The sequence below is a fragment of the Thermothelomyces heterothallicus genome, assembly GCF_042370625.1.
Source record: "Thermothelomyces heterothallicus CBS 202.75 unplaced genomic scaffold P884_scaffold_16, whole genome shotgun sequence".
Lineage (NCBI taxonomy): Eukaryota > Fungi > Ascomycota > Sordariomycetes > Sordariales > Chaetomiaceae > Thermothelomyces > Thermothelomyces heterothallicus.
In genome coordinates this window covers 620,122-646,504 of record NW_027192577.1, presented here as the reverse complement: position 1 = coordinate 646,504, position 26,383 = coordinate 620,122, and the positions used below count along the sequence as shown (strand labels likewise).

Genomic DNA, 26,383 nt, shown 5'->3' with positions numbered 1-26,383 from the left:
AGCAATTCCCCGTGGGCTTCTTTGCATCCCTTGGCCTGCCCCATACCGTAGTTCTGCGGTGGAGATGGTGGGGTAACCTGCTTGCACGGTGTAGACATATGTACGGATCCGTACAGTACCTAGGTTCCATTCTTGCCCAAGCATTTTTTTAAGCCCTGTTCTGTTGAGCGGTGTAGAACAGACCACCCGTGTTGAGTTGCGATTTGGAGACTCAGAATCCAAGGAAGCAGGTTGGGCAACGTGTTCCTTCCGCTGTCTGCTTCAGGAAGTTTCGGGCAGCCGCGAAGGCTCCCCTCTGCGCGTGACAGAACTCCGGACTCAAGTTTGTAGGATCGACAGTGCGGCACCCTAACACTCACCAACTCTCTCCACCTGGGGCGGCCCATACTTGAATTTGTCGATGGAACTGCATACTGACCTCGGCCTGGCCTTTCGTGCTTGTGGATTGGGAATGTGCCCCAATGTATCGTGGGCAGTGCGTGACTGGTATCATGTGCCAGCTGGAAAACGCCCGAATTCGTTAGATTCCTGCATTTTGGCGTTCTGGCCTTGACCGGTGGAGACCCGGCTCGGGCTTCAGACTGCCACGATAGGGTGAAAGGGGTCCATAGGCGGCACAGTGCGGACGGTCCAACCTTGGTGTTTCGTACCTGGAGCTATGACGAATACCCAAGCGGCTGCCCGAGGATAACCTGAAGTGATCGTTCCGGGGCTTGTTTTGTGTCTCCCTGATCCCTAACCGGTTCCAGGCTTAATCAAGAGCTGTCTCGGCCTCAACGCATCCTCTTGATCGAATCCTCCATTTTTATCCCTCATTTTGTGTTTTGCACTCTTCAATTGCCACGACATCCAGACCCGCCATACACTGATCGCCAATCACCGCGTTACCACACCAAACGCTCATCTAAGACGACTAGTTATTAGAGACTAGTTATTAGACGTCAAGGTAAGCTTGGCACTGCCCCTCCATCGCCGTTCCCCTTCTTCAGCAAGTCATGCAACCCGGCTCAGGAACGGGGGATATCTGGAGCTTCGCGACCTTGCTATCGCGGCTTGGGCTGCGGTTTTTAACCATCAGAATCTCTGGCCCGATAGAAGCCGCGACGAGTGAGTAGGTGGACATAGCCTGGGCGCCTTGCTGGGCTGCCAATCGCTTATCGTCGATCTGGTGGGCTTTGTTTTGTTATCGGCCGGGGCCTGAAACGGTTGGGTCGAGACCACGTCAACCGCACACGAAGGGCCTTATCTTGCATCATGGGCCCTTCCGCGATCTTGTTTTCTTCACCGACTTTATTGCCGTGCAGCGTTAACCCGGATGGAGAGATCTAGACGTTCCGAGCCTAGCGTTCGCACATATCTGGAGCTCTTGCTGTCAACCCACCGCGAGAGATAGCAATTGCACCTGAGCCCTAATTATCTACTACTACCTTATACACTGGGTAACTCAGCGTTGGCCGACCTCTCGATTCCTTTCTACCATGTCCGCTGCAACAGCCAACACCCCACCCATACCTCCGAGACCCTCGAGGAGCCCGGAGAAGGGGTCGACACCAACGATCCCCCCGCGGCCGGCAAACCGGCGCTTTCAGCGCTCTGTCAGCCCTAATCCCGACCGTTTCGCCCCGTCGCCCCTGAACGAGCCCTCTTTTCTTGCGTCCCCCAAGACGTCTCAGCTTGGGACCTACAATGGCCATGAATCCGACCCAATCCACCATCGGTCTACATCGGTCGAGCTGCCCTCGCTCGGCGAGGAAGGCCAGGAGTATGCCGCCCTGGCTGAGGAGATAAACTCGTCCAAGGAGGGCAGCACCAGTCCCGAGCATACCCGGACCGTGGCCGAGGATCTCAAACTCCACGCCCCGAAGCCGTCTCTGCCCGCGTCTAGCGCGAAACAGCGCGTCATGACCGTCACCCGGACCGACAGCGAGCGCGCCGCCTCGTTCGGCATCGGACGGGCGAGTAGCGCCGAGGACTCCATCCCGGGCGTGCCGTCGAACCGTAGCCTCAAGAAGAAAGCTAGCACCGCCAGCCAGCTGTCCGGCACCGATAGGGAATTCGACGACGAACATGGCATTCCCGCGATTGGCCTGCAGGTGCCCATGTACAAGAACGCCGGCGATGTCCAGGCTCCGTCCCCCGCGCCCTCCGCCGAAGGCGCCAAGGGCGGGAATCACACGCGCAGGACGTCCGCGCACGGAAACCTGCCCCCGGGCAGCTACGGGTTGCATGGCCACGGCGTCGTGCCCCAGGATAAACTGGAGAAGGCGTACTACGAGAAGCACCCGGATCTGCTCAAGAAGGAGCACCTGCCGCATCACTACGATCGCCCCAATGACTTTTCGATGAGTCGGGAGGACCTTAACAAGATCGTCAGAGAGACCGCCAGCCGCGGTTCAGGTCTCGGTAAGTTTGACTAGCGACTTCGCTTCTCTCCGCTGCGGGAGCTGACCTCGGAAACTCCCCTTTCAGGCGTCAAGGACTATGCCGGTACCCCCAGCGACCAGGTCGGTTGGCAGGCTCTCGAGGAGTCGGCGTCGAGGATCGCATCTCCCGAGCCCAAGCGAGCGTCTATCCACGTCGACGAGCCCAACTGTCGGCGCTCCGTCATGTTCAGCGACACCGAGTCGAACGTCGACGAGGTGGAGCGTCCATACGCTACTCCGATTCTGGCCGACGACGAGGTCGCCAAGGACCCGTCATCACTCTCCCAGCAGCCTGCGGTCGAGCCTCACACTTCGGAATCCGAAGGGCCTTCGAGCCGCCCGACGAGCCGGCCCGCCAGCCTGCATAAGGAGACCTCGTACGAGTTGCGCTCTACACCCCTAGAAGACGTGGAGGAATACGAGCCGCTCTTCAAGGATGACGAGAAGGAGGAGGCGGAGAAGCCCGCCACGGAGGAACAGCCCAAGAATACTCACAACCACCCCCACCGCTTTCCCAGCGCCGACATCTGGGAAGATGCGCCGAGCAGCACGTTGTACACAGCGGAGGTTTCCACTCCTGAGCTTTTCGATGAGCAAGAAGAGCCCTCGCGGGCAGCCGTCCCGCCCCCGAGAGAGGGCGAAACGCCGGTGCAAGCCTTTGCCCGCTATCAGGAAGAACTCGCCGAGAAGGAAGCTCATGGAGAGCGTGCCGCGCACAAGCCCTCATGGGTGGAGCACCAGAAGCACCTCGCCGCCGAGACGTCGGCTGTCCGCCCGGCCATGCAGCACCGGTTTCCAAGCCGTGATGTCTGGGAGGACGCGCCCGAAAGCCTGCAGCTCGAGACCACGGTCTCTACGGCACAGCAGGACGATGCCCCGCCATCGCCCTCCCCTGTCGAAGCCCCGAAGCCCGAGGTGCTCGAGCGGGCCCCGGCCAAGCCCAAGTCTCCGGAGGCGCCTTCGCCCGCCGAGAAGCCTCCCATACCCAATCGCCCCAAGCCGAGGCAGCCGTCAACTGATGACAAGCCCGCCGTGCCGTCGCGGCCCAAGCCTCAGATCCCCGCCCGGCCTGTCAAAGCCGGCCCCCCATCGGGCGGTCTCGAACCGGTCGAGACCGCCACCCCACCCCGCCAGAAACCTGCCGTGCCCGCCCGCCCGATGGGCTCCAAGATTGCTGCCCTGCAGGCCGGCTTCATGAACGACCTCAACAGACGTCTGCAGCTGGGTCCACAGGCGCCACCTTCCAAGAAGGAAGAACCTGCTGGCTCTGGGGCGGCCGAGGAGGACGGCCAGGCCGAGGCGAAGGAGAGGGCGCCGCTTAGCGATGCGCGCAAGGGGCGGGCTAGGGGCCCTCAGAGGAGGGCTCCCGCTGCTGCTGCTGCTGCCAAGGCGGCGGCTACTGCTCCCCCCGAGGCGAAGCCGGCTGCAACGTTCACTTTCGTGTCGGCGACCACTTTCTTCGAAATTGATCCCGACGAGGGTGTGCTAAATACTGGGGGGGCGGCCAATGAAGAGGTGTCGGAGCCGGAGGCTAAGCCGACAGCGGAGACTGACGCTGGCAAAGTGAAGGGTGAGGAGCCGCGAGCCGAGCAGAAGCCGGACGAGGTCGAGGCAGAGACTGCGTCCGGCACCTCCCCGCCCGCCGAGGAGGGAGGAGCCAAGGCACAAGATATTGTCGAGGCCGAGGTTGAACCCGGAAAGGCACCCGCTGCTCAGGAGGAGCGGGAACCCGAAGAGGCCAAGCCTGAGCCCGAACCCAATACCAAGACCGAGACAGAGGCCCAGGAAACCAAGTCCCTTGCCACCAACTTGGCCGGCGAAACGCTGATCAAGGAAGAGGTCAAGAAGGACGAGGAACATGGGGATGTGGAGGCAGCGAAGGCTGTTGAGATCTAAGGACCGCTAACTCCGAGTTGTCATGCTTGGATAGCACGACAAAGAGTGCTGATGCGCTGAGCTTGGGGTTGTTCTTTGCCTCCCTCTTTTTGCTCGCCCTCTGTTATTGATTTTTTATTTTTCTTGTTTCCCCTTCTTTCCGAAAGTGAACATAAAAAAAATAACCCTTGTTAATGACGCTGTCGCTATTGTCGTTATCAACTTTTGAGAATAGACATGCCCATAGTCTCGTGTTACTCTGTAAAGAGAGCAGATTCGGGTTTGAATTGCCGCTCTGAACTCGGTAACATTCCATTAGAGCAAATTTTACGCGTTGTTAGGTCCTGAAAAAAGATCATCACATCCCATTGTCTCTCGATCCCGGGTCTGGATGGCCTCAACTCGACGCTCAAACTCAACCTCCGCTCCCAAATCAAACAATTGGTCAGTCAACCAACTCCAGACACACCGTAAAAAGAAACTCCCCATTCCATCACCAATCGCTGGGAGACGCCCAAATTACCTGGTGTCTTTCAGAATATATGTATCACTGCACCCTTGAGTCTTCTTAAGAACCTTATTCATTCATTCCTCCCGCTTCTTCCTCCCGCGTCTCCCGAACGTCGGCAGCCAGACCTCGAACCCGTCCTTGCCCATCCTCACCCCGTCCCCGCCGGGAACCACGCGCAACACCTTCTGGAAGTACTTGTCCCGCACCACCAGCCCCGGCCGGACCCAGATCCCCTCCACCACCGCCCCGTCCCGGCCTTCTTCTTCCTCGCCGCCCGCGTCGCCGCCGCCGCCGCCGCCACCGCCAAACGGCAGCAGGCGGTACTCGACCGCCCTCCGCGAGACGGGCAGCAGGTTCAGCGTGGTCTGCTTGGGGCCCGAGAAGGCGAACTGCTCGCTCGGCTCCATGGAGAGGCCGAAGGTCAGGAAGTGGCCCGACGCGTTCTCGATGGTGACGGTCAGCGTGGTGAGGGGGATCGGGGCACCGCCGCCGCCGCGGCGGCGGCGGTGATGGTGATGGTGGGCGACGGTCGCGAGCACGCGGGGTTCGGTGCCGAAGATGGTGAAGCGCGGGATGGGGAGGGTGGTCGTGTTCGCCGCGGCGCCGCCGTCGGTCCGCGGGTCGGCGACTGCGTCCGCGTCCGCGTCCGCGTCCGGGCGGGTCCATCTGATGATGAGGGACATGTCGAGAGGGGCGTGGGCGCGGTCGTCGACGGTGAGTTTCTGGGCGGAGAGGTCAAAGACGGCCTCCTCGATCGTCTTGGGCCGGATGAGGCGGCCGGCGCCGGAGGGAGGCAGGTTGGTGTGTTTGGCGACGGCGGAGCAGCGGGACGTGGGCGAGGGCTGGATGGCGATGTCTATGTCTGTCACGCGAAGCGGCTCGGCGGCGAACGAGGCGTACCGAACGATCAGGGACCAGGCTTGGGAGATGCCTCTTGGCGGATGGGCAACATCGTCGCCACCGTCCCCGTCGCCGTCGGAAGGGATGGGTACTCCCTCCGGATCGAAGAAACTCGGCCAGGGGTCGGGATGGACCCGAGGAATGAGGTCGTAGTTTGCTTCGAAGGGGCTGACGATGTTGAGTTGGAAGCCGGCAGTTTGGGAGATAGGGGTGCCGGGGTTGGTGGCCAGGAAGTAGGTGACCTTGACGGTCATGTCGTATCGGCTGGAGCGCTCAATCTGGGGCATGCGCAGACAGACAGCGAGTGAGCCCGAGCTCGCGATGGTGCCCATCGGTGCCCCTGAGAGCCTAGCTTCTTCACTGCGGACGCTGGACGAGCTCCGTTCCCCATGATTGGGGACAACCACGGTGAACAGCGGTGGCTTGTCGCCAAGGAGCACGACGTCCAATTTGGCGAGCGCCTCAATGTCTTCGCCGTTCTCGATTTCGATATCGAGACTGATCGGCTCGTCTGTGTAGTACTGCTCCTTCCATGATGGGCACCTGATCTCCATTTTCGGAGGCCGGGGCAAGACCCGAACGGCGAGGGGTTGAGGATGTACGACGCGCTTGGTCGCAGAGGGAGATATGTACCAGAGGTTGGTGTTCCTCCTCTCGTCGAATGTCAGCGACTGCCGGAGGTCAAAAGTATCGGTTCCGACGTTGACGGTGAGCGAGTCCACACGCGTTTCGCCGGGCTCTCGAAGTGGTATCTCCAGGTTGAATACAAGTGTCTGGCCCGGAGACAGTGTCAGGTCGGCGAACCCAACGAGAGTGACGCCGTTGTCGACCTCGTCGGGAGTCTCCGCTTCCAATTCTGTTTCTGTTTCCGATTCTGTTTCCGTGACACTGTCGGCCTGCTTGGTCAGGGGCACTGTGAATAGAGTCGTGCTGCACCTGCGTTGTGCCGCTTGCCCGCCACTCTGATGGTGCAAAATGACACCGTCGAGACTTCCGGTGAAGCTCAGGTACACGCTGTTGAGTATGACAGGCGCCGAGTCCTGTTGCGCATTAGACCTGATGGACAATTGACTATGGACGCTCTGTCCGGCTTTGCCCTCCTCGTCCTGGAAGAGGAAGGAAGCGGAGATGAAGGACAGCAGTTGGCCGTCCCTTATCGAAACACGGGGCTTCGACGAGAGCTCGATGCCTTCCAGCGAGCGTGAGATATCGTAATGCCAATCCGGACGTCTCGCGAAGTCTATAAGCGTAGTGTCAACACAGAACAGTCCCGGCAACGAAGCGCATTAAACCGCTCGGAATAAGAGACGAACCTCGCGAAAGCAGCTCCCAGTCGGCGAGGAGTACCGACTCGGCGTCGCCGACCTCGGCCGCTGCGGTCCGGAGGGCCCAACCGAGCTCCTCGGCGATGGCGATCCACCCCTCCGTTCTGAATGGCGATTCCTTCCATATGGGGCCCAAGAGTTTCACCGTGTTCTGCCAGTCCTTGGCAAGAGCAAGCTCCCTGGCGCATTCCAACGAGACTTCGGCGGCGAAGCGCGTCTGGCGTCTGTCGAGAAACTCGGTACATGCGCGCATCAAGTAGTCGACTATGATCTGGCCATGGTTGACGCCCGCGCGGCCCAATGGGTATTCCTCATGGGGCTCGGGACACATGTACGTGTCGTAGGTGAAGGCGGATTTGGCGACGTGCGAGGCCGGCGAGTCGCTCGGCGATCTCCTGTCGTCGTCCGGGATCGCATGGGCATAGGCCCTCCGGGCCTGGGTGTGTCTCGCGGCCAGACGGTACCAGTACCCCGGATGGTGAAGCAGCTCCCAGGGCTGGAGCCTCTCTCCCATCACGCTCTTCTCTGGCGGGAGGTAGAGCCGGAGCGTGGCGGGGGCGAGTTCTGGTATGTCGGTCTTCGCGATGAGATCGGCCATGACGACGGCCCATCGCGCCTCCCAGGCCTCCCAGCCGTAGTTATTGGTGCCCCTGCCCCTGCGGTCGATGAAGTCGGCGATCCTCTCGCGGTGAGCCAGCCACCTCCGAGCGGCCGCGCTGTGTTGGCTGTTCCATAACAGACACCTCAGACAGCGGACGGCGATCACGTCGGCGAGGAACCTGGCCTCGTTCCACCGCGGACTCCAGCTCGGGATGAGCTCCATCAGCTCGGAGCTCAGCAGGGTCTCGTACGCTTGCTCATAAGAGCGCAAGGCCACGTCCATCTCCAGGCGGTACTCGGCAAATATGGCCGACTTGAAGTCGTACCGGACGTTCCAGCCGGCCAGCGACAGCGTCTGCGAGGTACCCGAGGTTGGCGGGACCGTCGGCTGCGGCACGATGCCTCTCCCCCTCTTCTTCCGCGAATGCCTCCCGAGGTCTCGGTAGTACTCTAGCGACACGGAATAGAGCGTCGTGAGCATGTTCTCGGCGACGCGCTCGAGTTCCTCCTGGGAGTCGCTCGGGGGGACCAGGAACAGCGCCCTCGAGTCCAGGCCGCAGCCCCGACGGATGGTCTCGAGCCGTTCGTGGGCCCCGTCGCCCGAGGCCGCGTAAGGGGCATGATCACCCAGCAGCACGACCGCCAATCGCGTCTTGTAGCCGGACTGGCTGAGGAGGGCCCTGATGTTGTTCACGTCGGTCTTGATCTGGTTGTCGCACAGCGTGGCCAGGCTCGGATCGGAGGTGAGGGTGTAGAAGCAGAGGAGGACGCTGGGAATGAAGTCTTGGTGCTTCCGAATCCACTGCGTGTCTATGAGGCCGTCGGGATAGAGCGGGGAGACGGGGCTGAGAGGGGAGTAGGGCGAGTGCAGGACGGCCGAAGGCGGCGGCGGGGCTTCGATGCCCTCGGGCAGGCGGGCGCGGCGCGGCGGCAGCAACAATGACTTTTCGCCTCGGCGGTCAGAAACAGCATCCGTCACCACACACGACGACGCGCTTGGAAATCCATCCAGGAGGCAAAAGGTACAAACACTGGACACTCACCCGCTCGGCCGTCTTGACCCGGAACCGGTATTTCCTCCCGGATGCGTCCCTCGCGTTGCAGGGCAGCCGAGAGGCATCGCGGTCCTGGATGTAGCGCCAGAGGACGCGCGCCTGGTAGGACTCGAGGGGCGCGAGTTCGGATCTGATGAGGATGGCTTGCTCTTTGAAGGCCGCGCTCAGCCCGGAATCGTACGGTGTTCCAGAGCGCGTCCCCAGAGTGAGCAGAAAGGGAACACAGTGGTCCAGGCTGCCGGGAGGGTACTCGTCCATCGTGTCAAACAAAGAGACACACACCCTTGGGCGGTCGGGTTCCGTCTCCGTCTCTCGACTCGACGACGTCGACCTCGACAGTTCGACCCCGCCAAACTCTCTGCTCTCCCCGTTGTCAGCGCCCGGTCCGGTCCGGCCTCGCCTCTTGCTGGGCAACGCTGCTATGTGGAACTCGAGAATGCAATGCTAGTTAGTTCCCCGGTTGACAGTGCATGTCCGTTAATAGCTAGGACTTCACGATTGTAGATTCCGGTGCTGCTGGGGAGGTGCCACTTGTAATCGCATGCGCCGGTTATTAGCGCCCCAGTGCAACTACGGATTACAACTTGGTTGCTTCAGTGGGGCAGTTGGGTTGTCCCGAAGGGTGCAGCGAGGGCGCCTTGGCTGCTACCTTGCACAGTACTCCGTACGCAGCTTCCGGAGATGGGTCCTCGGCTTATCTTATCGCCTACCTGCTTGGTAGTTATGGGATACCGAGTTAAGTGGTTGTGGGTCAATTGTAGTGGGGCATCCATGTTCGTCGCGTGCCTGACGTGACTGACCCCTGGTAGAACGCGCTACGCGTCTTCCTCAACGAGGGGCGCATCGAACTGCAGTGCTCGAACCAGGCAACCCCCCCCCCCCCCCCAAATTCCCAGGTCCACTTCCCACTTGCCCGTTTGTGCCGGCTTTGAATCAAGGGCAATGCAGGGGCGATTGCACGACGTCCGCGGGCGCCGCTCTGATTCTTGACTTTCTCGGGTTCCCTGACCAGCGAATGCCATCGTCGGCGAGCTTCTCGAACTCGTCCAAACTGTGAAATTCGGACGCGTTTGTACATTGCACTTGCACATGTACAGTACACAGTCGTAGCGCCGAGCGCAGGAAGGATGAGCAATGCCTCTAACAAAGTCCTTTTCGGAACCTAACAGAGGTCTCAAGGTTGGTCCACGATCGATCCAATTCCATTGCCGAAGAGGCCAGGGCCGACGAGGTCTTGATTTGTTGACAGCAACAGCGGCCACAATGGCAGAGATCCAAAAGCAACCCCGCGTCGCGAACCAACGGACCATCGGCTCCTTTACCTCCCCTGCCCGTGTCGACGAAGACAAAGAGCAAGCTTCAGGCTTTCCAGTTCGAGGCACCACCCGATGTTGACGCCAAGGATGCGCCGTCGAAGCACGCCTCGCCGCCAGCGCCGAATAGGGTCATCCACGCGGTGACACCCGCCGGCCGCACCGCATGGCAGGACCTGCTCACCAAGCCCGAGGCGCCGCAGCATGACGAGGATCTGTCCCCTGGTGAGCGCATTCTGTGGCGCAACGACCACGATATCGGCCCTTCCGTGGCCATCTCTCCGCTGCTGCCGCGCAAGGGCCGGAAACGGGCAAGGAGTTCCTCGCCCATTTCCTCGCCCGCTTCGAAAAATGCCACCCCCACCGTCGACGTCAAGAAGCTGGCCCAGGTCCTCGGGACGCCCCGTGCCGACCCCGCCCTGGAACTATGGGACCGCTTTTCCGGTCCCGGGACCAACGCCAGCCCTTCCGGCCTGACCAACCCTCTGCTTGCCCAGCTCATGGTCTCGTCCTCGCCCCGCCCCAAGGATGGTGCCGCATTGGGTACCGAGAGGCCCCTAAGGAAAGCGATCAGCTGCGGCGCCCACTGGCCCAAGAGGAGGAAATTTGAACGAGCCGACTCGGGCACGACGAGTGCCTCGGCTGCCGAGTTTCAGCCAGATTCCAAGTCGTCCATGGTCTCGGCCCTGCTGGAGACCGTCAACGGTGAGATTGAGAAGTCGAATTCGACCCATACCAATGCCAACGCACCTCTGGCGAAGAAGAGGTCACCCTCGAGAAGATCCCCGGCTACCAAGGGTTCCGACAGGCAATCCCCTTCACGACGACAGCAAGGGGGGAGCTCCCCGTTGGCAAAGAAGTCGACAAAAGCAGCAGGGGGAGAGGCCCTTGGTAGCATGTTCTTGGGTGATAAGGCATCCTCGGATTATGGCGACGACGACTTCGACGAGGAAACGTTATTGGAGCTTGATGCAAGCATTCTGGTGCAAGGAGACGACTCTACCATGGTTGTGTCCTCGGAAGACTTGAACCAGCAAGCCCCACCGGTGCAGAAGGCACCCGACGACGGCTTTGGCGACTTTGACGATGCCGACTCCTTTGACGGTGCCGAAGACTTGGTCGCCGAGGTGGAAGCGAAGCACGCGTCTCAGAACCATCTCCAGGGACGACAGCTTCAACCGATCCAGACTGGGGTGGCAGACGACGACGAGTACGGTGATGATTTTGACGGCGTCGACCTGGACGCCGTCGAGCTCGCAGCCACCCAGACAGCCGCCCAGCCCTTCTCAGCTAGTGTACGTACAGCAGGGTAGCTAGCAGCAATAACCACGAAGCGCTAAACCATTGGATAGCCCACCCAGAAGCCCAAGGCGATCCAGCGATACCTGGTCACCAACGTACTGGAAAGCTCGCATACTGATGAGCATGGGCGAGAGCACCCGGAGAAGGTAGATGCGACTCTGGGCCTTTTTTTTTTTTTTTTTTTTTTTTCAAAATGAACTCTCTTACCAGGCATACTTGCTGACGTACTTGGCTCAGATTCTCCTTGTGCAAGCCGAGAGAACAAAAGCCGTCATGACAGTCCACCTTCGAGGTGACTGGTATGACACGCAAGCGAGCCCCAAAGCATACGTCCATATCATCGGCGCCTTTGAGCCTTCGGGGAGATGCATTATCGATAACAACCGCAACATTCTCATCTTACATCCCGATCAGTTAGTCTCCTCTACCGTGGTGGCCGACTCCTTCACCTGCATGCGACGTGCCGTTCTCCAGGACCGGGTCAAGGCCACCAGCGAAGCCACTGCTCCGCTTGTCTACGGCACAATCCTCCACGAGGTCTTTCAGGAGGCCCTGATGGCAAACAACTGGGACTCGGACTTTCTAGAGTCTGTTATCAGCACGGCCCTACGAAAGCACATCGAAGACCTCTATGTGATTAAAGTCAGCTTCGAGGACGCCCAGTCCCATGTGCTGTCCAAGATGCCGGAGCTCAAGGCCTGGGCGCAGGCCTTTGTGGCGGCAAGTCCCAAGCCTGGAGCATTTGTCCAAGGGAGGAACGGCGAGCGCGTCAATATGTGCGTGAGCAAGCTGCTCGACGTCGAGGAGCACGTCTGGTCTCCGATGTACGGCCTGAAGGGCAACATCGACGCCACCGTGCAGGTCACGATGCGAGATGGTAAAACGTCCCGGACTCTGACGGTGCCCTTCGAGGTCAAGACGGGCAAAAACGCCACGGCGAACCACCAAGCCCAGACGGTCCTGTACAATCTTCTCCTCTCGGATCGGTATGACGTCGAGATTGCCTACGGTATTCTATACTATATGGAGACCTCGCAGACCTTGCGGATTCCTGCGGTAAGACACGAACTCCGCCACATGATCATGCAGAGAAATACTCTGGCCTGTTATATTCGAGAGAGGAGCGTCCAGCTGCCGCCGATGAAGAGGAGCAAGAACACGTGCGCGAGATGCTACGCGCAAACGTCGTGCTTCACCTACCACAAGCTAGCCGACGGAGGCAACGGCGAGACGAGCGGTCTCGACGAGAAGTTTGACGAGGTCGTCAAGCATCTGACTCCCACCCATCGAGACTTCTTCTTGAAGTGGGAAGACCTTCTCACCAAGGAAGAGAAGGAGTCGCAGAAGCTGCGCCGAGAGCTCTGGACCATGGTCAGTACCGAGCGCGAGAAGCTGGGCCGTTGCTTCGCCAACGTCGTTATCGAAGAAGGCTCCGCATCCGAAGACAAGCACAAGGCCAAGATTAACCGGTTCTCCTACACCTTCGTCAAGGAGAACCCGGCGCCTGGCTTCTCCTTCCTCGACTCGCAGCTGACCGTCGGGGAACCCATCGTCGTTTCTGACGAGCAGGGCCACTTCGCCCTCGCGCTTGGTTACGTAACTGCCGTCAAGAAAAACCGGATCAGCGTGGCTGTGGACAGACGACTCCACAACGCGCGCATCCGGCAGCCAGGTTTCGACGAGGTCGACAACCAGGTCTTCGCAAGCATCATGGAAGTCGCCCCGGAAGGGGGGGACCCATTACAGAGCCAGGGCAAGATCAGGGAGGCCCCGATCCGTTACCGACTCGACAAGGACGAGTTCAGCAACGGTATGTCCACCGTGCGGAACAACCTCGTGCAGATCATGGCCGATGGCCCGTTTGGGTCCGCAGAGATTCGCCGGCTCGTCGTCGACCTCGTGCCGCCGAGGTTCAAGACAACAGCGACCCAGTACACCGTCCCCGGAAGGGATAGCCTGAATGTCGACCAGAAGGCAGCAGTCGAGAAGGTCATGAGCGCCAGGGATTACGCTCTCGTCCTCGGGATGCCCGGCACCGGAAAAACAACCACCATCGCTCACATCATCCGTGCTCTGATCGGCCAGGGCAAGACGCTGCTGTTGACTTCGTACACGCACACCGCTGTCGACAATATCCTGCTCAAGCTAAAGGACGACGGGATCCCCATTTTGAGGCTGGGCGTGCCCGCCAAGGTTCACCCAGAAGTCCAGGAGTTCGCGACCCTGGCCGGTCAACAGATGAGCTCGTTTGAGGAGATTCGACGGGCCTGGCACGACACCCCCATCGTCGCGACTACCTGCCTTGGTATCAACCATCCGGTCTTCAACGAGCGCACCTTTGACTACTGCATCGTGGACGAAGCGTCGCAGATCACGTTGCCTATCTGCCTGGGCCCCATTCGCATGGCACGGACGTTCGTCCTCGTCGGCGATCACAACCAGCTGCCTCCCCTTGTCCAAAACGAAGAGGCCCGCCTGGGCGGTCTCGACGTATCTCTCTTCAAGCTCCTATCCGATACCCACCCACAATCCGTCGTCAACCTCGAGCATCAGTACCGCATGTCCGAGGACATCATGACCCTCTCCAACACCCTCATCTACAACGGCCGCCTCAAGTGCGGCACCGAAGCCCTCCGCCATGCCGTCCTGGACATACCAAACATGGACGGCCTGCGCGCCCGCCACTTCGACGCGGCCTCCTTCATCTCCCACTCTCAGTCCCGGTCCCAACTCAGCCCGTCCAAGAAAACTCCCGCATCCTTTTGCCCGGGGCCCCGGCCGGGAACCTGTTGGCTCGCCGATCTGCTCCGACCCTCCGCGCGCGTCCGCCTCGTCAACACCGACGCCCTGCTCCCAGCCTCGCGCGAGCAGGCCAAAGGCAACCGCATCGTCAACCCCTGCGAGGCGCGCATCGTTGCCCAGCTCGTCGACGCCCTGCTCGCCGTCGGCGTGCCCGCGTCCGAGATCGGCATTGTAACGCACTATCGCTCGCAGCTGGCGCTGCTGAAGCACACGCTTCTTCGGTCCGCGGCCGCTGCCACTGCTGCTGCGATCGGGGGCGGCGATATCCGGGAGGTGGAGATGCACACGGCCGACCGGTTCCAGGGCAGGGACAAGCAGGTGGTCATCCTGAGCCTGGTCCGGAGCAACGAGCAGTGCGCGATCGGCGAGCTGCTCAAGGACTGGAGGAGGATCAACGTCGCCTTCACGCGCGCCAAGACCAAGCTGCTCGTCGTCGGGAGCCGCTCCACGCTCGGCGGCTGCGGCGAGGACGAGATGCTGGCCCGCTTCGTCGGCCTGATGGAGGATCGCGAGTGGGTGTACGACCTGGCGCCGGACGCGCTCGAGGCGCACTACTTTGGGGAAGAAGGCGGCGCCGCTGCCACGAATAAGGGTGGTGACGCAGCTGAGGAGGAGAACGGAGGTGGGTTGTGCAAGGGGGGTAATGGGCCCGGGAGGAAGGGGCTGCTGTTCCCACCCGGTTCCGATGGGAAGAGCGCGGTCGGGGGAAAGGAGAACCAGCCGTCGGTTCAGACGGGAAGGACCGTGGAACCTAAGAAGGTCGCGAGGATCGGGGAGCGGGCACTGCTCAGGGGCAGGCCGGTGTTGCGGGATATTTTGAACGATATGATGGACGGCGGGTATTGATGGTGTTGATTCTTGCTTCCCGCGTTTGTTGTTTCTTTATTTTTTTGCCCTCGGACTTTTTTTTTTCTGTTCTGGATTCGTCCATGTTAAGGTTAGGATGGGCATGTGTTAGGTTATGCCGGATCGGTGGGATGCTTAGGTCGGAAGCGTGACTGGACAACGCAGCGTGTACGTATGCGGGCTTGGGTATGTAGTCTTAGTCTGTACTGGGGATGAAGGTTTACCGGATATTCCTCTCGAATCAAGACTTGAAACGGTTCCTACATCTAGTCAATTATCTGTGTCTGGCTTGCTCCATCCTGGCGCTTGGGGGAGGCGAGGGACGCACTGAACGCGCTGGCGTGGTTCAGTAGATGATCCAGCCTAGCTTACCTGCCCCCCTCTTCAGCGGAAAGTGAGAGGGGGGGGTTGCTTTCCACATGAGCGCCGTCGAATGCTCCATATTAAGATGCGTCCGCCTCGGCCAGCCCACCAAGAAGCCATCCTCCAGAGTTGTGGTTTCGGCAAGTTTACATGCTCCCGGGGCAGCACGACATTGTGTTCGCCATTTAGCCTGTAAGTGTTTTTCTCTACCGAAACAAGTGTTTCCCTCTGACCGGTTCTTCTCTGAACCGCATGCCGGCGCGTTGCTCTCAACGGCCACTTTGTTCTGGAAAGGCAACTGTTCGATTCGTGCCGTTTGCGCCAAAGATGGTGGGCAAATGTACAATTAATGGGGAGTAAATGCTCAGGTAAGTTTATCAGCGGGGAAAAAGAAGCAACGGGAAACCGACCGAGGGTAAAAGGTTATGGAAAGAAGATGGATTCGTGAAGTCAGGAGAGACATGACTTGAGCAGTGAGCGGGTTATGCCCTTGGACAGCCATATATTGGATTCATTCACTCCAAACCGGAAATTTCTTACCCAACCCACAGACACTGCGTACGCCTTTCATGCTTCAAACCTATAGCCCTGAACCGCCGACCCAGCCCCCTATCCAGACGTATGAATGTATGAACACCGTGCAATACGGCACCCCTCCCGGCCAACCCGTTCTATGAATCAAGACCAGACCAAAAGTGACACCCTTCCCCCTTTCCCACCCAACCCAACCCGCCTGTATTTGCCTTTTTTTTCTTCTCTCCTTTTCTCCTCATCCCCCCGCCCGCCCAAAGGGAAGATGCACTGATAAGCAGCTCATTTGACGATGATCAGATCGTCGTCGTCGTCATCCAGGAGCACTTGCCGTCTGGCTTTGACGGCCGCCGAGAGAGGCTCCCCGAGGCTGTCTCTCCCGGCCTCGCGGATCCCCTTGTCCGTGACGAAGCGCGTCTTCTTCCTGACGGGCGACTTGTCCCCCCTCCTCGCCGCCACCGCGCTCCCGCCCCCCGTTCCAAGAGCGGCCGCGGCGGCGGCTGCGGCTGAGATGGTAGGAGCCGGGCGGTCCGTCTCCGTCGCCGTCGCGCCCGGCTTCCGCCCGTCCAGCCTCTCCCCCTCCCGCATCCTGCTCAGCTTCTCCCTGAGGGCCGGGCCCCAGCCCAGAGGGGCCCTGGTATTGTTGTTGCTGCCGGCCTCCAGAGAACCGCCACCCCTCTGCGTGGCCCCGCTGACGGTGGACGAGCTGGACGATTCGGGCCGCTTGCGCTTGGTGGGCGCCGTCGTGGTGATGGCAGTGGGCGCTGGGCCGAGGTCGATCTTGGGCTGGTCTGCGCCGCGGCGACCGACGAGCCCCAGGGCGCGGGCGTCCCACCTTGGGCGTTCCTGCTCTTTCTGTTGCTGCTGCTGCTGGTCTGAGTGTTGAAAGGAGTTTGTCGAGGCGCCAATGGAGGTGGCCGAGGTGGTAGCCGATGATGTTGGGAAGGTGGAGGAGAAGGAGGATGTGGCGGAGGAGAAGCTGGATCCGAGGCCCGCACCGGAAGTAGTAGTGGCAGTGGCGGTGCGGCGGGATGCTGCGCGCGACATATACTCCTTGCCGGCGCCGGCCCCCATCTCGCTTAGGCGGCGGGCGATGTCGCGCTCTTTTTCCCTCTGCGCGAGGCGGCGCTTGAGGTTCTCCTCACGCTCTTTCCGATCGGCGATGCCGGTGATTCGCTCGTCGTCCGGGTCGGTGGAGCGGTGTGCAGTGCTAATGAAGTACTGGCTTTGTGTTGCGCGGTCGTAGTAGCCGCGCTGCCGCTCTTCCTCGGACCGGGCGAATATCTGCCGCGAGTTGGACCGCCCGCGCGGGCCGTCACCGCCGAAGCCGGCGGTCGTGCTCAGCTCGATACGGGAGCTGCGGGCTTTGCGGACTGCCTCGTTGGTGTGGAATTCGCAGTACTCGGTGCGGCGCGTGTTGACCCAGGCCTTGCAGCAAGAGCCGTCCTTCTTTATGCTCTTGCAATAGCCGATGTCGCGCGCGTTGCCGATCTCGAGGATCGTGTCCTCGTCCGAGTTGATGACGAGCCCGAACCGGTTGGTCGCTTCGCGCCCTGGTGGTGGCGGCATGATCCCCGGGTTCAGGATGGCCACGACAGTGCCTGGGGTCAGCTTCCAGAACCGGTCGAAGCCCGAGTTGAAGAGGAAGAGGTCGACCTCGTATGTCAGGTCGACAAGCGTGAGTATCATGTACTTGCCGCGGTCCCGCCGTGGTTTACCATCGCCCTCGGGCCCGGTGCGATGGCTCCGCGGATCGGATTTGCTAGCGATGATGGCGAAAACGACAATGTCTGTTTCGTCGTCTGGCAGCGACCAGTCGGGCGCCTTGACTTGGCGGAGCAAGTCTTTGAGGAGGTATGACTTCTTCCCCGAAACGGCGCGGGCCAGAACGTTGTGTGGCAATATGCGCCTCGACAGATGCAAGCCCGAATACGGCTCGAAAGCCCCTCCCTCCAAGTCAACGTTCGCTGTGGTAGCCGTTGTCGACGGGGAAGTCGAGGCGGCGCCTTGCCGCATGCTGGGAACAGTATTGCTGCGCTGGAGTCGGCCTCCAGATGGTCGCCCCGTTGCTGCTGAGAGAATCTCCTCTCTCGAAAACTCCTGCGGCTTCGAAGGGATGTCGGGGAGGTCAAGCGCCTTGGCCTTGTACTCTTCCATCTCTTGCTTCCCGACGCTGAAGGCCGTACTCCGTGCTTTCTCTGCTCTCTGCCGCCTTTCTTGTCGGGCAATCTCCTCAGATCTTGCAGCCGCGAGCCGCTCGTTGAAACTCAGCGGCCGGGCTGCTTCCTGTTGCTGCCCGTCCAAGGACGATTTTGCGCGCCGCAGATAACCCCCTTGCTGGCTCGATTGGGAGTCGGCTCCTGCCTTCTGACTCGGGGCCCTCTTGAGGGACACGTCGGCACCCCTTAGTCCCTTGTCAATCCCAAGAAGCACCCTTTGCGGCGAGGTCTGTAGATCTGAGGTGGTCTGGGATTTCTTGACCGGCGAGGCGGGTATCTGCACGGTGTCTCGAGACGCCTGCTTGTCCAGTATGTCTCGCACCGCCGCGAGCTTCGATTGTAAAGGGACCTCCCTCATTCCCGGGCCGTCTATTGCTCGTTGCTCTCGCTCTGGTCTTTCTCCTGGCCCTGGCCCTGGCCCTGGCCCTGGTCCTGGTCCTGGTCCTGGGCCTAGCGCTGCCGCCGCCTTCTTTTGCGCCTTGGCGGCCCGAAGTTTCTTGAGTCTCAATCGGGCCTGGATTGCCTGGAGTTTGAGTTTCAAGGTCTCCTCATCCTCCTCCTCCTCCTCCTCCTCTTCTTCTTCTCCGTCTGGATCCCCACCGTCGAACATGTCGACATCCTCGCTGTCTTGCTTCCCTGCCCTGGAAGCGAGGACAGAGGTCGACCGTGTTGTTCTTAGTCGTGACGGCGACGGCGAAGGTGATGTGCGGTCCGCCATTCTCCGTAGCTTCTCGCGCCCGCTCGGCGTGCTAAGGAGGACCTCGTGTGGTGACCGAGGGGGCCACTGGGCAGCCATGGCAATTTCTCGGCCTATGGCAAGAGCAATTAACGCCCCGCAGTCGCCTCGGAGTCGAGATCGTGTGCGGGGTTTTTAAAAGGTCGGTGGGAATGCCGAAAGACAGAAGGGATCGCGAAGTTGGACGGCAGAGTCGCCGCTTGTTTACCCGGCGTCAGGTGAAACGGCAGAGGCGCAGAGGCGCAGAGGACCGAGCACTTCGTACCGGGGCCCCGTTATTCCAGCCAATTGATGCGCGACAAGAGAACCATGATCGGGCGGCTGCAGGGCGCATGTGGCAAGGACGTGATGCCTCGACGAATTCGGACAAAAAATGGAAAAATAATGAAAAGGAATTTCAAACAGATGCTGGGACAGTCGCTGTCGTCGACGGACGTGCAGATCGCGATCGATAAGCCTTTACTTTCTCGATAAGGCCATGCGGGAGGGAATCGTGTGGCGTTGAGGCAAACGCGCGTGGAGGGCAAGTGTGCGTGCGGGTGCGGGATGTGCGGGAGGATCTGCCGCGCAACAGAACGCGCCAAACCACGCGTTCGAGTCGCGTCGCAATTAGTTACACAGTACGAATTACGGGGAAGTTTTGGTGCCTGGAATCCTGCATCAACACCAAAGAAAAAGCAACCGTACGGAGTACAGATGAATTCATATGTTTCTGTTGCCATTGATGCCAATAGAAACCACAACCCGATAAATTTATCAAAGCACTGACGAGGAACAATCAACACATCAGCGTTCCATACAAAACATTACAAAACATTCCAAAAGTAATGGCGAGAACACGCGCCAAGGGCGGTGCAACAACCGCGTCGTCAAAAGACAGCACCACCACCACCACTACCCAGCCCTGGTCCTCCATCTACGCCCTCCCAGCCGAGTCCGAAAACCCGCCAAAGCTCTTCGTTCTTCCCAAAAATGCCTCCCCCGCGGCGCGCATCGTCACCCTCCAACACCCGCGCTACGGCAGACCGGCGCGATTCCTCGTGTGCCCGGAAGCAGGCTTCTTCGAGTTCACCACCGTCTCGCCGCCCCAATCCTCCCCACGAAGCTGGCTCGTCCAACCCGACCGCAGCACCGTAGCCTCGGGCAAAGCCGCGAGCCTATGCACGCAAATCATCCAGTCCCCCGCCCTCCACCTCGCGACCCCCTACGACCCGCTCTTCCTCCTCCTCCCGGCCCTCTGCGGCACACCAACCATCATCACCACCACCACCACCACCACCACCACCACCACCACCGCCACAGGCCGCGACCAAGAACGACAACGACAAAATGAACACGAAGAACAATCCCAACAACGGCAGAAAAAGCGGTTGTTCCTCTCCCTCGACGACCACCTCGACGCCACCGCGGACCCGTCCGGGCATCTGGCCGACCTGCTCGCCTCCTGCCCGGCGACCCGGCGGCGGGTGGAGGCGCGGCTGGCGGCCGTGTGCGACGCCGTCCCCGCCGGCGACGAGACCATGTACCGGGTGAGCGAGGCCAAGCTGGCCCGGGAGCTGCTGGCCAAGGCGAAGAGGATCGTCGGCGAGGGGGGCAGCAAGCTGCCGGCGAGCATGGAGGAGCGCTTCGTCAGGCGCGAGCTCGAGCCGCCCGTCTTGGGGGTCAGGATCGCCAGGGGCACCGGGAGCGGGACTGCGACGCCGGCGTCGTCGTCGGAGGGCGAGTCGCAAGAGAGCGTCTCATCTGCGTCTTCTGCCGAGACGGCTGCGAGCTCCGGGTCCGAGGAGTCGACAAAGACATCGACAAGCACGGCGGCCACGTCGGTCGCCGCGGACTCGGACGAAGGGGACGGAGTAGCGACGAGCGCCATGGGCGCGTCCGACGAGGTCGTGCGGCTGCAGCGGTTGAGGGTGGCGTTCAGCTTCATATGCTCAAGATACGTCTCGCCGGCCATCGCGGCAATGCTCAACGAGAGCCTCTCCAAGTTCACGGAGCTGGTCGACTTCAGACCCCTGGATGACTACCTCGAGCGGCTCGCTAAGCTGCGCCAGGAGGCGGCCGCCGCGAGGTCGGCCGACTTCTCCCGCAAGAGGGAAACCGACGAGGAGCAAGACGCGCGCGCCGAGAAGAGGAGGAAGCAGGAGGCCGAGGAGAAGGCAAGGAAGGCAAACATGAGCCGGGGCGTCAGGAACCTGATGAAAGTCGACACGTCGGGCATGAAGAAGATGAGCGACTTCTTCAAGAAAAAGACGTGATTTCTTTTCCTTGGGTATCTTTTTGTTGTTGTTGTTGTTGGCGGGCGGTCACATTCGCGCCGCAAAAGTATCTATCTGTAATGGCCCCCGTTCTGGGCGGATGGTATGGGACAGGCGTTCAGGACCGGACCGGACCGGACCGGACCGACTTTTGTCACGCCACTTAAGGGCATGGGGTCCATAAAAAGACATCATTTCAGCCCCAGAGCGACAGCAGGCGTGCTCATCTCACTCCCCTTGACCGCACTCCCCTCGCGTAGCCGAACCCTCCCCTCGCTATCCCCGACGTGGTCCTCGAGCTTGCGATGCTGCTCGACGTGGTGTCTGCGCTGTAAGCCGTGGGCAGCGACGACGACGAGGAGGACGAGGTGGTGGTGCCGCCTCTCGTCACCCCGCGCGTCAGCCCCCTGACCCTCCCCCTCGTGACGCCGCGGCCGACTCCCCGAGTAGTCGACGACGTCGCCGTACCCGCTACCCTCCGCCTCTCCTCCTCTTCGGCCCTCCTCCGTGCTTCCTCGCGCCGCTGCTCGGCTTCGGCCGCCCGCCTCTCCGCCTCCTGCTGCTTCCTCTGCGCCTCGTTCTCCATCTCGGCGATGTCGTGAGTTGCGCCCTTCCACTCCGGGTTGAGGATCAGCCGCTGGTTGTGTTCGGTCTGAGAGAGGATCCGTGTCCAGGTGTTCAGCAACGTCGAGGCATTGTCTACCGTCTTAGAAACGGTCTGCACATCCGTGACCGGTCAGCCATAGCTAATTCAGAATGCAACGCGCGTCCCACGGATGGTAGGGAGGATGGGGGAAGACCCCAAGCCTCGACGTACGTTCATGTTCCCCCTGGCCCTCTCGAGAGTGCCAATGACGCCCTCGATCACCTCGTTGATCTTCCTGACCCCTTCCAACTCCTTGCGCAGAGCCGCCTCGCGGGATTCGTCGGTGTCAAACACCGCGCTCTGGTTGGCAGGCGCCCTGGATCGACCCGGCTCCCGGTTGGGCGGCGATGCGAAAACGTCTTCTTCCTCCTCATGGTCGGAGCTGTCGAGCTTGTCGAGCTTGTCGGCCATGACGGGCTGTGGAGTTCCCGGATGTCAAAATGTTTCAGCTGCTTTCACTCCCACAAAAAAAAGTGTATGGAATAATCCGTATGTACGAAAGTAATCCGTACACTGGGTAACTCGGTTGCCACGTTGTGCATAAGCCGGGGGCCCTCTGGCACCAGGGCTCCCGTTGGACGATGCAGCGACGAGATGACGTTGCTTTGTTGACTTTTGCATCGTGCAGCAGATGCGCTGTTGGATCCGGATTGGAGGGGGAGGGGTTATTGACAGGGGTCTGCAGGCTAGCTACGCGTCTCGCGAATTGTGGGGTGGAGGTGGTTTCGCGTTTTGGCGTCAAGCCCATTTAAACGACGGGCCAGGGGGCTGGAGTCCAATAGGAGGTTGGTCGATCCCTTGAAAGCATCGGCAGACAGTTCCCAGCCCCTTCCTCGCCTCCATTTCTCCTCCACATTCCCATTGCAAATCCAACCACGCACACATACCCTTTTCCACACTTTACATTCTCGAATTAAACAAATCGCTTCCATTTCCACCACCGCCACTAGGGTCCCCAGCATATCTTATTGTTGCCCTAGGTGCCTTGTTATTGTGAATTGGCTGGTGCGCGATTTGTTGTTTTGTTGCCCAAAGAGTCACCGCTCCGCAGAAATCGGGTGACGCCTGATCCCATCCGGCTCTCCCAAGCACGCAACAACTTACCTCGCGCTCTGCAAACTCTCTACAAAGATTTTTTTTGGGTCGCTCCTCAAGTTTCCTCCTTTGACGCGCTCTATTGTGGCATTGCCATTCGGGTGAAAGAAGCATCATCCCCTAGCTGGGCTGCCGCTAGAAATGGCGGACACCATGGAACCGCTAGTTCCATCGACCCCTTCGCCGGGGCCGACCTCGAGAATCCGAACACCACCAGCACCCCATCACGGCTTCTCTGATTCTTACGAGCCTTACTCTCCCCGCAAATCGACGCGCATTGCGCAGCGGGCCGCAAACAGAACGCCATCTCCCCCGCCTTCGCGACTCTGTTCCTCGCGTCAAAACAACGAAAGCTCACTGGCTTCGCCCAAGTCGACAAAAAAACCATTCATTCCCAACATGGCGACACCTGCTCTGTCGCCGCAGAAGAAGCGCATGCCTCCCATCGACCCGTCCCGCAGGGCGTCGGGCACTCTCACCGCCGAGGGAACCGCGCACGCGGCGGTCGCGCTAGGATTGTCGCCTGCGCCCAAGTCAGAGTCGCTTTCCGCTCGCAGGGGCGCCACGGCCGGTGCTGGAATGCTCATAACGCCCGCCAAAACGCCTCAGAAACCGCCTAACGACAAGGTCAAGGCCAAAGTCAAGTCGGTCGCGCGCAACCTCTTCCACACCGACGAAGAGGATATCATGGCGAGCCCGAGGAAGGCGCGCACGGAAACACACAACAACCCCGACAGCTTCTACAGCGGCGAACTCGCCGAGACCTCTTTCGAGATCTTCACCGATTCCCACGAGCGCATTCCCGAGGTCGACGACAGCGCCGACAACCCGTTCTACGTCAGCCCACAGAAACCCCCTGCGCCTCCCGAACCGCCGAGGCGCCGAAGCAAGCGGAACACCGTGACCATCCCTGGGGAGGGCAAGGTGTCGATTGACGAGGCCGTCCGCCGCGAAGACGGCATGCTGATTTTTTTTTTGTTTTTTTTTTTTCCCCCCCCCCCCCCCCCCCCGGCTTCTCCCCTTGCAGTTTCCTTACCTTCCTTGGTACTGACATGTTTGTATAGCCGTGGCAAGAAGCAATTCCGCAAGTTCACAGACATGGATGAGCGCAGCACCCGCGAGGGCCTGGACGAGGGCGACGGTGGCCTGGAGAGCGCCGTGGAATCCCCCACCAAGCGGCACTTCACCCGGTCTTCGATCAAGCCCCGTCTGCTGTTCCCCACGGACAAGTCGGACGAGCCGGCCAAGGAAGCCAACGAGGACGAGGAGGCAGCCACCGATATCGAGGAGCACGTGTTGGCCGGCCTCGAGGCGGACAAGCCGGAGACTCCGGGAGACATGATCGATGAGGCGCCCGCCACCCCCGCGGCGCCTCGATACGCACCCGCGTCACCCCCGACAACGGCGCGCACCACGCGGTCTGGGACCAAGAAGGCCGCCGAGCTCACGCCCAAGCCGAAGCCGCCTGCTAAGCGCAGCCCGTTCGATAGCTGGCGCCGGGTGAAGGGCGGCTCCCAGACTACCGGCCACAAGCGGTCAGGTGACGACCTCTCCACGACCGCACCCAAGCGTACCAGGGCCTGAGCTGCTTATGCGCGTGCGTTTGGATGTGTATTTGTACTTGGCCAATTGCATCATGGAATAAGGCGTGGCCCGCCTTGATTTTCACGGATCGGTCTTGATATCTTCGGCACAGTTGTTGGGTTGACATGGAAATCCTGCGGTGAACGGGGTTTGTCGCTGGGTAAAGGGGATCACGGCTGCTGCTCGTCTAGGAGCCTCTTTTTCTTGTTCTGTTTTTCTTTCTTCTACTCTCTCGGTTATCACTCTCCGCGGCCATATTTCAGGGCTAGTATCAGCAGCCCCAAGGAAGGGCGAGCTTGGACAAGGAAAGGGGGATCTTGTGTTCAACGACGACTGGGGTAGATCATGACTTTGTCTGTCCAGAGTTTGGGAGGATGGGTGGGTACGGTAGGCAGGTACGGGAAGGGTTAGAGCGATCAGATCGTCATCGATAAACATAAACAGTATTTAGCCATATCCCGGTGCCGCAGCTTATACGCAAGCTGTGTGGGGCATCAAAAAACCTAATATACAGAAACAGTGAGGTCATGACCGGGTTTCTCTCTCTCTCCTCTCGAATGTGACAAGTCTCCAATCTTGCCCACACATTTTCTGTTTCCTTTGTCAAGTGTTTCCTTTGCTTGACGCCTTCACGATCGTCTCCAGTCTAAGTCCCCGCTTTGTTCGGGCCAGGCTCAGGTACGAGTAGGTAAGGCAGGTCGGCTAGTGTAGGGACCCCACCTCCCACATGGGAAAACCCAAACGTCAATAGAGGGGCAACTTGTGTTATGCTCCTGCACGCGTTCTGACCCAAACCGCTTTTCATCCTTACTCGAATCGTGCCTTAGCTCGTTTCGTATCCCCTCCCCCTCCTTTCTTGCTGCTGCCCAACTCGCTTACAGGGTGCTTCTTCCTCGGTTATTTCATTTCTATTCCTATCTCTGGATCTTTCTTTCAAGCCTGGACCTGGAACATAGATAGGGAAAACATCTCGTTGAGGGTCAGAAAAAGAACAAAAAAGAAAAGAGAAAAAAAGAAAGAAAAGAGAAGGGGAGAAAAAAATGCACATCCTCGTGGTCAATGACGACGGGCCGCCGTCGCCCCATTCGTCTCCATATGTCCACTCACTCGTCCGGGAGCTTCAGGCCCACGGCCACACCGTGTCGGTCTGCCTGCCGCACACGCAACGCTCCTGGATCGGCAAGGCGCACATGATCGGCCAGACCGTCAAGCCGCTGTACTACCGCCCGCCGCCTCCCTCGGCGCCAGCTGCCGGCTTGATACATGAGGACGACGAGGAGGGCGAGTCCGCAACCACCACCACCACCACCACCAACAACAACAACAACAACAACAACAACAACAACAACAACAACAACAACAACAACAACACCCCAGAACAAAAACAAGGACAGCAGGGGAAACTACAACAGCCGCCCCGCCATGGCACAACGCACGCCCGCCCCAGCACTCGGCCCGGGACCGAAGAATGGATCCTCGTGGATGGCACCCCGGCCTCGTGCGTCCAGATCGGCCTGTACCACTTCTTCCGCGACCGGGGGCCGGTCGACCTGGTGGTCAGCGGGCCCAACTACGGGCGCAACACGACGGCCGTCTTCGCCCTCAGCAGCGGCACCCTGGGCGGCGCCCTCGAGGCCGCCGTGTGCCGCCACCGCGCCGTCGCCCTGAGCTATGCCTTCTTCACGCGCAACCACGACACGTCCATCATCGAGAAGGCGAGCCGCCAGAGCGTCCGCGTCATCGAGGCCCTGGTCCGCGACTGGCCCGACGACGGCAGCGTCGACCTCTACAGCGTCAACGTGCCCCTGCTCGAGGGGCTCGAGGAGGGCAAGGTGCTGTTCACGCCCATGCTGCAGAACTACTGGGGCCCGGGGAGCTGCTTCACCGAGGTCGACGGGAGCGTCGACGGGGAGGACGAGGACGAGGAGCGGATCCGGGAGGACGAGGGCCAGGTCGAGGAGGACAACCTGGACGGCCCCGGCGGTGCCGCCGGCGGCGGCGG

At 60.4% G+C, this 26,383-nt stretch overlaps 10 protein-coding genes across 10 annotated transcripts in view; 5 read left to right on the top strand and 5 right to left on the bottom strand.

Moving 5' to 3' along the window:
* Positions 1-1,327: 1,327 nt before the first annotated feature.
* Positions 1,328-4,642, top strand: P884DRAFT_286012 (altered inheritance of mitochondria protein 21). The gene is made up of 2 exons (XM_069443802.1): positions 1,328-2,403; positions 2,470-4,642. Exons 1-2 carry the CDS (start codon positions 1,479-1,481, stop codon positions 4,317-4,319), a joined length of 2,775 nt encoding a protein of 924 aa, XP_069296461.1. The 5' UTR covers positions 1,328-1,478; the 3' UTR covers positions 4,320-4,642.
* A 241-nt stretch (positions 4,643-4,883) lies between these two features.
* Positions 4,884-8,947, bottom strand: P884DRAFT_300950 (Gryzun, putative trafficking through golgi-domain-containing protein; the record flags this gene model as incomplete). Its single annotated transcript, XM_069444821.1, has 3 exons — positions 4,884-6,949; positions 7,023-8,577; positions 8,678-8,947. The coding sequence occupies 3 exons, from the start codon at positions 8,945-8,947 to the stop codon at positions 4,884-4,886; spliced, it is 3,891 nt and encodes a 1,296-aa protein (XP_069296460.1).
* An 876-nt stretch (positions 8,948-9,823) lies between these two features.
* On the top strand, positions 9,824-14,952 carry P884DRAFT_203655 (DNA replication factor Dna2-domain-containing protein; the record flags this gene model as incomplete). The annotated part of the gene is made up of 5 exons (XM_069438513.1): positions 9,824-9,868; positions 9,945-11,297; positions 11,355-11,450; positions 11,542-13,293; positions 13,921-14,952. The coding sequence occupies 5 exons, from the start codon at positions 9,824-9,826 to the stop codon at positions 14,950-14,952; spliced, it is 4,278 nt and encodes a 1,425-aa protein (XP_069296459.1).
* Positions 14,953-16,047: 1,095 nt separating this feature from the next.
* P884DRAFT_261317 (uncharacterized protein) lies at positions 16,048-19,304 on the bottom strand. Its single transcript, XM_069441545.1, has one exon. It carries the CDS (start codon positions 18,859-18,861, stop codon positions 16,129-16,131), a length of 2,733 nt encoding a protein of 910 aa, XP_069296458.1. The 5' UTR covers positions 18,862-19,304; the 3' UTR covers positions 16,048-16,128.
* A 983-nt stretch (positions 19,305-20,287) lies between these two features.
* On the top strand, positions 20,288-21,134 carry P884DRAFT_261315 (ribonuclease H2, subunit B). The gene has a single exon (XM_069441544.1). The coding sequence runs from the start codon at positions 20,322-20,324 to the stop codon at positions 21,054-21,056; it is 735 nt and encodes a 244-aa protein (XP_069296457.1). The 5' UTR covers positions 20,288-20,321; the 3' UTR covers positions 21,057-21,134.
* Position 21,135: 1 nt separating this feature from the next.
* P884DRAFT_226555 (DASH complex subunit Duo1-domain-containing protein) lies at positions 21,136-22,175 on the bottom strand. Its single transcript, XM_069439655.1, has 2 exons — positions 21,874-22,175; positions 21,136-21,774 (listed from the first exon to the last, which is right to left on the bottom strand). The coding sequence occupies exons 1-2, from the start codon at positions 22,111-22,113 to the stop codon at positions 21,280-21,282; spliced, it is 735 nt and encodes a 244-aa protein (XP_069296456.1). The 5' UTR covers positions 22,114-22,175; the 3' UTR covers positions 21,136-21,279.
* A 763-nt stretch (positions 22,176-22,938) lies between these two features.
* P884DRAFT_203817 (uncharacterized protein) lies at positions 22,939-24,381 on the top strand (the record flags this gene model as incomplete). The annotated part of the gene is made up of 2 exons (XM_069438526.1): positions 22,939-23,774; positions 23,862-24,381. The coding sequence occupies 2 exons, from the start codon at positions 22,939-22,941 to the stop codon at positions 24,379-24,381; spliced, it is 1,356 nt and encodes a 451-aa protein (XP_069296455.1).
* A 41-nt stretch (positions 24,382-24,422) lies between these two features.
* Positions 24,423-24,908, bottom strand: P884DRAFT_38180 (uncharacterized protein). The gene has a single exon (XM_069445861.1). The coding sequence runs from the start codon at positions 24,817-24,819 to the stop codon at positions 24,463-24,465; it is 357 nt and encodes a 118-aa protein (XP_069296454.1). The 5' UTR covers positions 24,820-24,908; the 3' UTR covers positions 24,423-24,462.
* A 269-nt stretch (positions 24,909-25,177) lies between these two features.
* Positions 25,178-25,749, bottom strand: P884DRAFT_261312 (uncharacterized protein). The gene has a single exon (XM_069441543.1). It carries the CDS (start codon positions 25,427-25,429, stop codon positions 25,205-25,207), a length of 225 nt encoding a protein of 74 aa, XP_069296453.1. The 5' UTR covers positions 25,430-25,749; the 3' UTR covers positions 25,178-25,204.
* Positions 25,178-26,383, top strand: part of P884DRAFT_286005 (uncharacterized protein) — a 3,833-nt gene continuing 2,627 nt past the window's right edge. Inside the window, exon 1 of the mRNA XM_069443801.1 lies at positions 25,178-26,333. Coding sequence (XP_069296452.1) covers positions 25,422-26,333 — 912 coding nt within the window. The 5' untranslated portion in view covers positions 25,178-25,421. The remainder of the gene's footprint in view (positions 26,334-26,383) is intronic.